The sequence below is a fragment of the Grammomys surdaster genome, unplaced genomic scaffold, assembly GCF_004785775.1.
Source record: "Grammomys surdaster isolate TR1022 unplaced genomic scaffold, NIH_TR_1.0 165, whole genome shotgun sequence".
Classification (NCBI taxonomy): Eukaryota; Metazoa; Chordata; class Mammalia; order Rodentia; family Muridae; genus Grammomys; species Grammomys surdaster.
Genome location: NW_021604613.1, coordinates 1,874,858 through 1,887,665, shown reverse-complemented (window position 1 = coordinate 1,887,665; position 12,808 = coordinate 1,874,858). Strand labels below are relative to the sequence as shown.

Here is a 12,808-nt window from a genome sequence, read left to right as displayed (position 1 = left end):
TCTGAAGCGGTGAAGGAGAGACAGGTCTTGGACTAACTGATCTTTTTGTGAATGGCTAAAAATGGGGCAAGTAGAGGGAACCAGAGGACATCTAAAAAGGGTCTTAAAAGTTTAAGTAGGAAAATGAGCTGTGAAAAGAGTACTGAGTCTTATAAATATACATCTCAAATTCCTTAGCTTCTCAGAACTTTAGTTGTAGAATCTTCAAAGCCCAAATCAAGGTTCCTGGAGATAATAATAACGTGTAGATATGCTCCCATGAAGACCATGGGGAAGCAACCTGGCCATGGTCTTACACTGATATTGGTCCCCCCACCCCCATATCTCTCTTTACCTGGGCATTCTACACTGTCTACCAAGAGTCAGTGTCAGGTCCCAGGTTTAAAGCCTTGTCCTAAAAGACTAGCACTTCAAGTGCCTGGTTCAAGTCAGTGCCTGGGCCCCTTCTCGCCAGCTATTTATGTAGTCAATGCTCACAACACCTCTCCCTAGTGTCAACAGTGTGCTTACAGAACTCAGAAATTTACTCAAAACCAACCAGATGGAAGAAATGCACTGGGCAAGGTACTAGGGTGGGCAAGTGACTGTCCAATCCTTCTGTGCAATTTGGTCCTAAAAGCCCTTTTGTGCATTTGAAAATCTGAACTCATCAAGTCTTTGAACAGCTGGATGATGATGCATCTCCAGGCCTCTTCACCCCACTTCTCAGGTGAAACTTCTACAAAGGCCAACTGTAACCCTGTACATTCTGGGCTTTCTTCTAAGACCTCAATGCTGAGGCCGTCTATGAAAACTCCCTGTCTAACTTACCTCACCGGTCTGTTCTAATGGAGCTTTGATGAGAAAAGTAAAATTCACACAATGAACTGTGAGACCACTACATCCCCCAGTAAGGCAGCAGCTGTTTATTTTGAGGTAACTGTCACAAGGTACTGTTATATGGTAGAATAATCATAGTATGATGTAATCTTGAGAGAGGTTTTCTAAGGTAGGATTTGGAGCCTTCCACACTTATCAGATGCCTTCTCATTAGTTTTTTCCAGTTTTGCAATTCTAGATCCAAACTGTATGGCCCGTTTCGGCAGAAGAGCAGAGGCAGGGAGACCGAGTTCCATTGCTGCAAGGCGTAAAATGAGCTTCTCACCAACTCCACGGGGCAAAGCCAGGTTTACCTTTTCCCAAACTGGCAGGGAATTTAGGAAAGACACGACATTTTCATCCAGGAAAGGAAATCTAAAATTGATCAAAAATAATAATAATAATAATAATAATAATAGTGACTACTACTAAAGATAGTCTGTTAATGACTATTTATACATTTTAATGGCTAAAATTTAATTACATTAAAAAAGTATTTCAAAACATGGTGATTTTATATATACATAACAAATATAATCTAAAGCCTAAATAAATCAGTTGTCTATGATAACAAGAAATAATTTCCAAGTTTTTTTCCAGAGTGTCTTTGAGCATGCCCCCAGTCTGTTCAGGAGATGCTCGCAAACTCACGTCTGCTTTGAGCATGTGTACAGAAACTCAACTCTGAGTAATGAGGTGCCCTTCTGTTTGTCTACTTTTCTATGAAATTAAGGGTTTTCTCTTTTTGGTTTTGCTTATCATACCATCCCATCTTTTACCCTGTACCCATACTCAGAAATGCAATATAGTTATACTGTATTCACTCTTGTAAAAACATTCTTCATCAACATTCTCATCTGAGTGTAGCATTATAATTTCATATAATGCCTTTGGAATTCATCAAAATACTCTCCTCCTTCCTCTACCTTATGATAATGAATTCAATTTCTTTTTTCCTATTTCTCAACTCTTTATATTGACCCTTATGCTTTATATTCTTAAAAGAGAGAACAGTTTATACACTGTGTAAAATAGTATTAATTATTTATTTAAAATAAAGTCTTAAGAAGTAGAACAGCATTAACAGTATAAATTGGACTAGCACTGACAATTGGGTGAAGGTAATCATAATTCAACAGAAAGGGCAAAACCATGAAATAAATGTTGGGAACAATTCTCAGACACACAAAGAGGGAAGCAAGTGTACTACCATGTCCCTGATTTCATGAGGCTTTACATGATCACCCACCATCTTGCCTACTGAATCCTTTTAACAAAATGTCATTTCTTAGCTAAATAGTTTCACTCATTTTTATTTTTGAGGCAGGGTCTTGCTACGTAGCCCACACTGGCCTTGAACCCATGATTTTCCAGTTCTGTCTGATGAATATAAACTACCATACCTAGGTCCACAGTTCAACTATTCATACCATCACATCTTCCTTTATCCTTAATATTTAAAAATACTGTACTTAAGTATGTCTTTATTATCATCAGAAGTATGTTGTAGGTAAAAATAAACCCAAGATTTTAAAAGCATACATGAAAGTGACTGGGTCTCTCTGACGATTTTAAACTAGCTCTAACAGTATTAAATCATGTTCAAAAAACCATTCACTAGACAGAAATCCAGGACTGGGACCTCCACAGATCACTACAGTAGCCATGCCTACACAGATAAAACCAGACTCTACAGTATTGGCGGAGAAAGTCATGGTGGGTTTGTGGGACAAAACAAAACCCTTAAACTGCCTTGCTTGGCACTTGGACAGTCCTGTTTTCATTGTAATCCTAAAAAGAGCTACCCATTTCATCACCTCAGAACATGACTGCAAAGCTGCTTACGGCTCCCAGGCTGCATCAGCTTTGCGCTTGACCAAGTTTATAATGTAGAGAGAGCATGCCCACTCTCCTGCTTTGCACAGGACCAATCTCCAAGGGAAAAGAAATGTGAAACCTCCTTTTGTATTTTTCTTACAAACCTTGCTTCCTTTCCATGATCACCAATAACTCTGTCATCACGACCAAGGTTTCTAGAAGAAATGCGACCCAGTTCCATTGCTATTTCCTCATTCAGTCCCTGTAGGCCAAGAGACTGGAAGCGGGCACGATGACGGGAATAACCCGCCAACTGCTCATCTGCACCGAACCCAGTGAGGATCACCTACAGAAGAGTAAAGAAAGCCAGAGCCATGACAAGAGGATAAAGACAACAAGTGCGATTTTTCTCAGACAGGCTAAAGAGTTATAGTCCTATCATTTTAGGAGGAAAACTACAAGTCAGAAAATAGTAAAACAAACAAATACACTGTATTAGAAAGTGTAACTATAATACAGCATAGTTATAAACCTTAAATGTTGAAAGCTTCAGTAAAAATTAGGTCTCATAAATTCTGAGCAGCAGTCCTGGGGCATACCTTCGCACTGCTCTTGTAAGATCTCACAGCATCCTGGGTCACCAACCAACCGATTCCTCTAGAAGCAAACCAGACAGCACAGCCAATACTATCATCTAGAACTGTGTCCGATGGCTGGACTAAGTGACATATTCGAGCTCTTCTTAGTTTTTGTAGTTCTTCAAGAGAAACATTAATTTCCACAAAATTCCAAGTTCGTGAAGGGTTGACAGACTGCAGTTCCTTTAGTCCTGCTTTTCCTGTGACTCGGTCTGGCACCTCAGCATCATCTGGACCCTGAGCCACAGCTGTTCTCTGAGAGGACTCTTCAGAAGGGATCTCCTGGTGCTTTTGCTCTTTTCTTTCTATGTTAGGAATAGGTAGCCCTGTCTTTTGTTTAGGCACAAAAGCCACATTCAGAAGATCAATTGGCTCATCTAAAGGAATATGACGATCAGCAAGGGCTGCAATCACCATAGAATCAACACCTCCAGAAAACAGGATTGCAATGTTTGCTTTCTTACCACAAGTTTTTAAAACTTCCTTTGATGCCAGGTTTTCTTCCCTAACTAAACATAAGATACGTCTCTTGACTGCAACATTGAGGACATCAATGAATTGCTGAACTATTTTTTTTGTGTGTTCATCTGTAAGAAGCATCTCAAGTGTCTCTCTTGTACCTGGAATGCTGGAACTGTTTCTACATTGAATTTCCAACGGAATTTCAGGCAACTTCTTATTTAAAGGAACAATAGGTTTTGAGAGGTGCAGTTTGGCTTCATTTATTACCACTGATACAAACTCTGGCAATTCTGCTGGAGTCTGAGTCAGATCATTAGCATAATCTTCAGCAACATGCTCCTTAGAAATGTATTTCCAAGGATATAATTTTAAGATCACACATCTGGAAACAGCAGCAGAATTGAGATCAATTTGGAAAATTCCAGATGCTGGAACTTCTTGCCACTGGTCTGCAACTCCAGATATCTGAGCACCAACTGAAGAAAGGCAGAAACTCTTGCCCAGATTACTAAACTGCCAAAGCAAGCTACGCCGGCCAAAAAAGTCCCTACCAAACCATAAGTGATGGCTAGAGGCTTGATAATATATAAATGACCACGGACCTTGCACTTTAGAGAAGAGCAACAACATTTCAGACTCATTCTTACAGGCAGAAAGGCTATTGAACATAACCTGGGTGTCATTATCTTCTGCTTCAACCTTTACTCCATTAAAAACTTCTCCATTCCATAAAAACACATTGCCATGTTCATCTTCCACAGGTTGGATAGTCAAAACTCCTCTTAAATGAAGAACATGACCAGAAAATAAACACTGATAGTTAACAGCAGATTTTAACAACTGCCTGCTACTGTTGGGGCCCCGCCGTCTAAGGTTATACAGCAAGTCCTCTTTCAAATCTTTACTGAAGTGCTCAACAGAGAAGCTTACAGAACAGCAAATGCCACACATGGTTCTGTGAAGTCAGGCTGACTGTGTCTTGACTTCGGTTGTCTCTGAGTTTTCTAATGCTTGGTATTCTTGTTTTAGTTCATCTAATGTTTCTGTTAGAGAGTGAGAAAAAATATTGAAGTGAAATTTCAAAAATATTTACCTATTATTTCATGGACAAAACAGGCTACTTCTCAAGATTAAACCATATGAGATGCACTATACAAATGCCAGCAATAATTCACAATGCTTTAGTGACCAAACAATGCTGGTATTTTGGTAATAGTTTCTTTCCACTGAGTACATATTTTGTCCAATCACTTGGCTAAGTACTTTACATATATAATTTTTAAATACTTCAAGACCTTAGAGCAGTGGTTCTCAACCTTCCTTAACGCTGCAACCCTTTAATACAGTTCCTCACGCTGTGGTGACCCCCAACCAAAAAATTATTTCGTTGCTACTTCATAACTAATTTTACTACTGTTATGAATTGTAATATAAATATCTGACATGCAGAATATATGATGTGTGACCCCCCCCCCCCCGATGGGTAATGACTTACAGGCTGAGAACTGCTGCCTTAGAAACTCAAAGTATTACTCTTGAAAGTCACTGTAAAATGATTTTTCATATTTCTGTCAAGCTCTTAAAATATACATGACTACTTTACTTAATAAGTAAAGATGATACATCTTAAAGTTATACTTTTTATTCCTTGAGAATTTCATACATATTTATGATACATTTTGACCACAGCCACTTTCTACTTCTCATTTCACATCTCTTACTGGGGCCTGGGCTATCTACCAGCAGCAACACTAGCCGTGGATGGCAGGTAATACAGAGAACCACAACTGGTGCAGTGCAGAGCCTCAGTGAGCTGCATCCGTGACCAACTCTAAACTGGACATCTGTATCACACCCAAAGCTCACAGATAAAAGAGGGGGCAGGAAGACCATCATAACAAGAGACTGGGGCGATGGCTGCAAGATAGTGTCTTCCAGACATGAAGGGGTTGTTATGAACATGAATTCTCTGCAACCATGGCTGTCTGCCCAAGATCAAGTCAATCCAAATCCCAGCCCCATCCCTATCGGAAGAGTCTTTTTAGAACTGTAGAACATCGGCCAGGTGGTTGTGGTGCACCACATGTCTTATACCTCAGCACTTGAGAGGCAGAGGCAGGCAGATCTCTGAGTTTAAGACCAACCTGATCCACAGAGTGAGTTCCAGAACAGCCAAGGCTACACAGAAAACCCCTGTCTTGTCTTGAAGGACCTTCCCCTGAAAAAAAAAAAAAATCAAAAACCAAAACCAACCCACTGTACACATCTTTGGAAGGCTAACTGGAAAACAGGCCACTGTACTAAATCCACACACACACATTCATTCAGATAGGGTTTAACTGAGGCACTATTACAAATCCACCCAAAAAGCTTACAAAAGGTTTTCTGTAGCATTCCATATATAACTCTGAAAACAAAACCAAAAAGACTACCACTCACTTTTGCTTTCAGAAAACATTTTTGTTCGATCTTCCAGAAAGAATATGTTGCTGTTCTGTTGCTGCTTGTATACTTTCTGAAAAGAAATTCACATCATCAGGATGCGGCCTGCAGAGCAGGATGCTATTACCACTTACTCTTGAACTTCAGGAATATTCAGACTAGTAATTACCACAGATGAACAAACACAAAGTCACTGAATACTATGTCACCCAGAAATGGTTGTTTGCTTAGCATGTGTCATCACACCGTGTCTTTCAGTAACAAAAGCAATCCTAGCCACAGGTTTATAATGTACTTGATAAATGAATAATACATGGAGACCTTTTCTGATCATGGAAGGTTCTTTTACATTACCATATGGGTACAACACGAGTCCTTCGCTGCCTTTAAGCTACAGACATTTACTCACTGTCAGCTCTTCACCACAGAGGCCAACAAGTGTCTCTGCACGTAAACACACATGCATCCTCCCAACTGCTTACGGCCAGTGACTTTCAAGTGTCATGCAGCATTTATACATTTTCCCAGTTTCATCTCCAAAAATTTTTGTATTAATTTGCCTTACCATCTAATATTTCCCAAATGACAGTATCAAAAATGTCGAGAATGTCAGTCATCAGATAATCGCAGCTGATTTATGAATACATTCACTAAAAAGGCATTAAATGGGTTAAGTATTTGGAATATTAAGGTTTTCTGAGGAAAACTTCATTCTTTTTTGTTAAAATATAATAAAGAACCTTTTCATCTTTGAGATCTATTGACATAAACAGGAAAAACAAATTTAAAGCATGCAAAAACAAACTAGGATACCACTTTAGTTTTTAAATTACAATGTTTGATATGTTAGCATAAATGATCTAAATCATAATTTTAATATACTATACACTACTCAGATTCCCACAGAAACTCACCCGATTCTTCTTCAGGTTAGACAGTTCATCCACAATGATTTTCTGTTCTTTAATCTATTAAAGTAAAGAAAAAAACCCAAAGTGGAAGTTTCCAAACTATGTTTAGTGAGGACATTTTAAATCACTGCTTTAAAACTAAAGATGGGATTGGGAGCTGTCATGGACTGTCCGTCTAATGGATACTGTACAAATATAACAGCACCCAGTCTGCAGTCAGCAGAAGACAGTTGGAGAAGGAAAAGCTGACTGAGACTTGCCAGGGGCCAGTCATCCTAGCTCACATCCACTATCCACCCAAATTAATACCAATCTCTTAATTTTATAAGGTCTTGCTGTAGACTAAAAAAAGAAATAAAATGAATGTGGGTTCTCGTCTTTACCAACAACCAGTGGTTTTATGATGTATGCACTACATGACAGCCAGACATTCAGATAAAACAAATGAAATGGTACTGAATGCCCTACCTGCAGTGATACAACATAACTGTCTACCATTGTATCATTCTATTTTGCATCTTAAAGACTGCATACTGCTGGTATACGTAAGCTAGGCTTATTCCTCATCACCAAATGAAATGCCCAACTAGGCAATAAGTCTGTTAAGTACGGACACAGCTACACACAGTGTCAAGAGGCTTGCTATGGCAGTAGCCAGAGTATTCTGAGAATTCATCCCCACCCAAATGAGTGTGCTCCCTTATGTCTCCACACTGGCATCGCTGAAGGGGTTGTACTAGTAAATTACAAAGCCATTGAGTACATACACCCTCCTAGAGACTCAACTCTGCTCATTACAGGAATGACGGGTATGTAATATATCTCACTGTGGGTGACACCACTGTGGTACAGTGGGAATAAGGCAATGTACTCAAGATGTCATATGGGACAGAAAAATATAGAGAATTTAGGATGTTTAATACCTGACAAGACTATACTCATACCCCTCTACTCTACACGTTTCAAGATTTTTTTGTCTGCAATTGGAAGTTAAAATTACTAATAGTTCAGGTATGAGGGTGCTTCCTTGAAGTCCTCGATATTAGGTAAGAGAGTAACTCAATTAATGCTCAAACAACAATATCTGAGGCTGGCCTGAGCTACTTACTAAACCCTATCCCAAAGGAAGAAAGGGGAAAAAAAATTAATTTGCTAGGGTCCTCCTTCCCCTTGTTGAAAAGTAAAATGATGACCAAACGGATGTTTTTAGGGTCACTTAAAGTTGAGAGTATATTTTAAGGTAACAGGCAGCTGAGAACATCGGTTAAGAAGCGTTTCCCTGAGTCTGGAAAAAAAGGTGCAGATTTCTAAACTTTCGTGACGGATGGCGTCCAGGCGGGTGCTTGGCTATCTGGATGAAGCACAGCCACAGAGCAACAGATCTATGTGTGCAAGGTTGGAGGTGGCTAGTGGTGCAAAAGCGTAGAGGGAAAACCTCGATAAGACTTCTGCCCCGGTGTCACTGTGGTTTTCAGGGGGACAACCTCCTGTGCCTCCACCATCGCAAATCTGCAGGACGGAGGGGAAACCAGCTGCAGGTGCTGAGGCTACCGGGCACTGCTGCCACCGCGGGGCCCGCCGCCCACCACCCTTCCCCGGCGTCCCACGGCACCTTGCTGCTAAGGGCCTCGGCATGAGCAGTCGATGTGTGGGTGGGCCCCGGCGCGGCGCGGTCGTCGGGGCGCACCCCACCGCTGGGCATCGCCACACCGCGCCGCACGCCAAGGACCGCGGCGGAGGATGAAACGGTGGCGGGCAGGCCCGACCGGATACCTGGGTTCCTCAGGAACCCGCCCCTTCCGGCACCCCGACCAATGGAGTGCGTACACTCACCCCTGCGCAGTGGCAGGCGCGCGCGGGGGTGGGTCGTAAAAAAGTCTGACGTTAGAGTAGCTGTGCACGAGCGCAAACTGGTTTTAGGCCAAAGGTGCGTATGACTTGGCTGCAGTGTCTATGAATGGTCTGTGTCGCCCCCTAGCGGCCCCTATGTAAAAATAAATCTCTAATCAGTAAGGTCTCTTGGATTTCTTCAGACACACCAGAAGAGGGCCTCGGATTCCATTATAAATGGTTGTGAGCCACCATGTGGTTGCTGGGAATTGAACTCAGGACCTCCGGAAGAGCAGACCGTGCTCTATAATCACTGAGCCATTTCTCCAGCCTCAGCATCTCTTATTCTTTCGTGAGTTGACTAAAATTTTTGACGTGTCAGAAATGCACAGGTGAAGTGGTATAGTTAAAGGCTTGTACATCATGAGTTAAGCCCACACATGCATCTTACTGGTGTTTCGAGTTAATCTCAAATTATTATAGAACTAACTATGCTTTTAGGGTTTTTTCTGTCTCGATTTTTAAATTTTTGTTTTTGTTTCTGATTTGCACATCCCTGCTAAGTATGTCACACTGGAAGCAACGATGATAGGGAATTTAGTTTCATTAGTCTAACTATTTAGTGATATCTGTGGGATGACAGCTATCTGGCCCCTTTTAGAAGAGATGGTAAATAATCAAGTTATCAACCTCTTTGTGTGGAAAACAATACCTCGATTTCAGGACAATCATTGTCTAGGGTAGGGGTGGGGAAAGACAGGATTAAGTCCTGTGAGTTTTTATGTTTACTTTCAACTTGAGACTGGAAGTTGTGAAATGAAGCACTAAGGTCTCTGTGTGTGTATGTGTCTATGTGTTACAATGCACATTACGTCTCACTATGTGGATGTCAAATAATTTCCTACTTTGGAACATATTGATAATTATTACTCATTGATTTTTATTAATTAAATAATCCTTAGACTGTTTTTGTACAGGTATACTGACCACGGTCACCCTCTACCTCCCTATACCCTGTCTATACACTTGGCTTCCCACAGATCTGTCTTACATTCAAAGGGTTATTTTGAAGACCAAACTAATATCTGTACAGTGTTCATCGTTAGTCTCAAGCACATACTAAGGTCTACAGAAGTTCATTAAGCAGCAAATCAGGAAGGATCCTGGAAGGTTTTGATAAAATGAAGATCCTAGGCTGTGGATTTTTTGGGTTCATTTCATAATACAGATTTTCTTTTCCAGTAATTTTCAACATGGCTAGAGTGCTCACAGCTAATGTTTACAAACAAACACATAGAGACAGTTGGGTTGCCATAATAATGGGTGGCTTTTGATTACTTCTGATAAGATTTAATAAGATAAAGTGGGGGCCACTTATAAGGTGACAGAGTGAGCCACTGACTGTTTCTAAGAAGCAGAACTAGCAGACTGCAATCTCAGTGAGGAGGTAGCGCTGGACACTGTATAGGGTAGAAGTAGGGCTGACATAGACTAAGAAGGTGAAATCAAGAGATAGTGCTAGACACTGTCTATGGAAGGAGTGGGGAAAGACAGGATTAAGAAGGTGAAATCAAGGGGCACGTAATACATAGGCTTAAGAATTCTCTCAGAAGGTAACAGACCCACAGTGCTGCTTACCAGAGGAACTCTAGGGTCTATGGAAGAGGCTACTGGGTCCTTATCAGAGGCATTAGGGGAAGTGCAGGGACTGTGCCCTAGGAACAAAGCCTTTCAGTTTTCGACTGGAATGGGGAAAGTGTACAAGTACTAGGTTAGACATGACTACATCTTTTCTACTTGAGGTAGTATCAATTCTGAAGCCTCGCTTCAACTGTGGGGTGTGAATATCAGGTGAATATCACTTCCAGCTAACAATCTCTTGAGGCTCTCATGTGGAAGGACTGAGTATGAAGGGAGTAAATGTCAGATATGACTTAAAGACACTCTCGCTCTCAAGGTGCTGAGGGTGTACACTTCATCCTGGATGCCTCATGCCCCGCCCTTGTCTCCATTTTGCTCTCCTACTAGGGTAATCTGACAACAGAGATCACTTTTAAATAATACCAGTGTAAGTTATGTAAGCCCTTGTGCCTGGTATATCTCAGCATGAGTAACAATTACCAAAAGATCTGGCAAGTCAGCTTCTTTTAGATTTCCTTTGTATTACTACCTCTTTCTACTTAACTTCTCACAAAAGGCATGCTTCACATGTTACTGAAATAGACTCAGTCATCTCTACAAGTTGGCTCACTACATGGTTGTCACTAAAAACGGCTATGAGGACTTGCAAATACCAGGTAGGCATTCTGATGCCTTTAGAGCATGAAAAAAAGTGTCTTCCTGAGTGAATTAATGAGGGCAAACTCTAAATGATACACGGTGATAACTCTACAAATTCAAGTGGTGGTTTCTTTCCTCATTCTAAGTTAGAATTCTTTATAGTCAAGGTGGTTTTAGCCTAGTTCTGATTCTTTATAGTTATTAAGTTTTATCACATCATTAATCAAAATGTATTTACAACCAAATTCAATACTGCATTGGAAGGGTTTTAATTTTTTCTTTGTGGAGGAACTAGGTAAAAAAAAAATCTATTGTAACGGTACAATGTAAACAAGTGAGGTACTTCAGTTTACCTTTGTTTACCTGAGTATTCTGTTTGATTAAAATAAAATTTCTGTGTAGTAGCCGTTAGCTTGACCTAGAAAAACAAAACAGCACATATTTTAGGGTATACTTGAGTTTCAGATGATTTTACAGCAGAAGCTTGGGGTGCAAGGCTAAGCTCTTAGCATGAAGGCTAAGGCCTTCAGCTCTGTAGCTGTACTTAGCAGTAGCTTCATGCTCTTACCTAGGTGTGGCTGTTTCTAGGCTTGACTTATGCTTCTGAGGTCTCCTGGATAAACAATTATAGGATGTCACTTGCAGGAGCAGTATCTACCCGGAGCAGTGGGAGAGGGAGGGAAGCTGGATAGTTAGAACATGGGAAATGTTGTTTGAAAACTCAAATGTAAGTATCCCCTCTCCAGGAAAAAGACATCGGGATGGGTATGGCCCTCATGCCTCACTGGACAACGACAGGGGGACTGGAGCCATTACAAGGTCCCCTTCAAGTACTGGAGGTCAGGCCTCTATCCCTGCCTTCACAAGATTAGAATTGAAACAGCCCTTCTATACTTAGAGAAGGGAGGAGATGTCAGGGGCAGCCCTGCTTACCCACTGAAGGCCTAAAATCAGCCATAGGCCTAAAATCAGCAATAGGACTGTCATACATGTATACTAACACCAAGTCTTGGGTCTCTGTGGAAAAACGCTGAAACAGATGGCTATAAGCTAATGTAAACAGGCATCTTTTGTGGAAACTTACAAGCCTGAGTAGTCATAGACCTTGTAAATAGGTAGCCTTGGCAGACAATATCAACTTAGATAAGGACAAGCGAGTCATAGGCAGAGTCATAGTGAATTGTCCCCTGAACCTTTACCTAGCCGATACCCGGTTCTGAAGATATCTGTATTCCCCCTGAACACCCACACTCCAGTGTCATTCCCTTCCCCACATCCTGTCCTTCTGTGTTTATAACCCCTGTGTGAATGAATTACGATTTGAGAAAAAATAAATTATATAAAAACAAAGAAAGAAAGAAAACTCAAATGTATTATTAGGCCACTGGTACTGACATTTAAGCCAGTTGTGATTTTACTTGCAGTCAGATAAATGAAGCTGAGAACAGCTGGATGGAGTGTGCTGTGGTTCACATCAGTAACCAGGCGTTATACTGCAAGGCAAATGGTAAAGGGTTTAATGCAATTATTTAAAGAAACTTATCTGAACTTAAGTAACTCTGAGCCTTT

General features: G+C 40.9%; 2 protein-coding genes across 2 annotated transcripts; both read right to left on the bottom strand.

The window, feature by feature from the left end:
* Positions 1-882: 882 nt before the first annotated feature.
* Asnsd1 (asparagine synthetase domain containing 1) lies at positions 883-8,962 on the bottom strand. Its single transcript, XM_028765812.1, has 6 exons — positions 8,742-8,962; positions 7,133-7,186; positions 6,216-6,291; positions 3,276-4,819; positions 2,841-3,022; positions 883-1,233 (listed from the first exon to the last, which is right to left on the bottom strand). The coding sequence occupies exons 4-6, from the start codon at positions 4,725-4,727 to the stop codon at positions 984-986; spliced, it is 1,884 nt and encodes a 627-aa protein (XP_028621645.1). The 5' UTR covers positions 4,728-4,819; positions 6,216-6,291; positions 7,133-7,186; positions 8,742-8,962; the 3' UTR covers positions 883-983.
* Positions 4,590-8,956, bottom strand: Asdurf (ASNSD1 upstream reading frame). Its single transcript, XM_028765813.1, has 4 exons — positions 8,742-8,956; positions 7,133-7,186; positions 6,216-6,291; positions 4,590-4,819 (listed from the first exon to the last, which is right to left on the bottom strand). The coding sequence occupies exons 1-4, from the start codon at positions 8,829-8,831 to the stop codon at positions 4,740-4,742; spliced, it is 300 nt and encodes a 99-aa protein (XP_028621646.1). The 5' UTR covers positions 8,832-8,956; the 3' UTR covers positions 4,590-4,739.
* Positions 8,963-12,808: the final 3,846 nt, after the last annotated feature.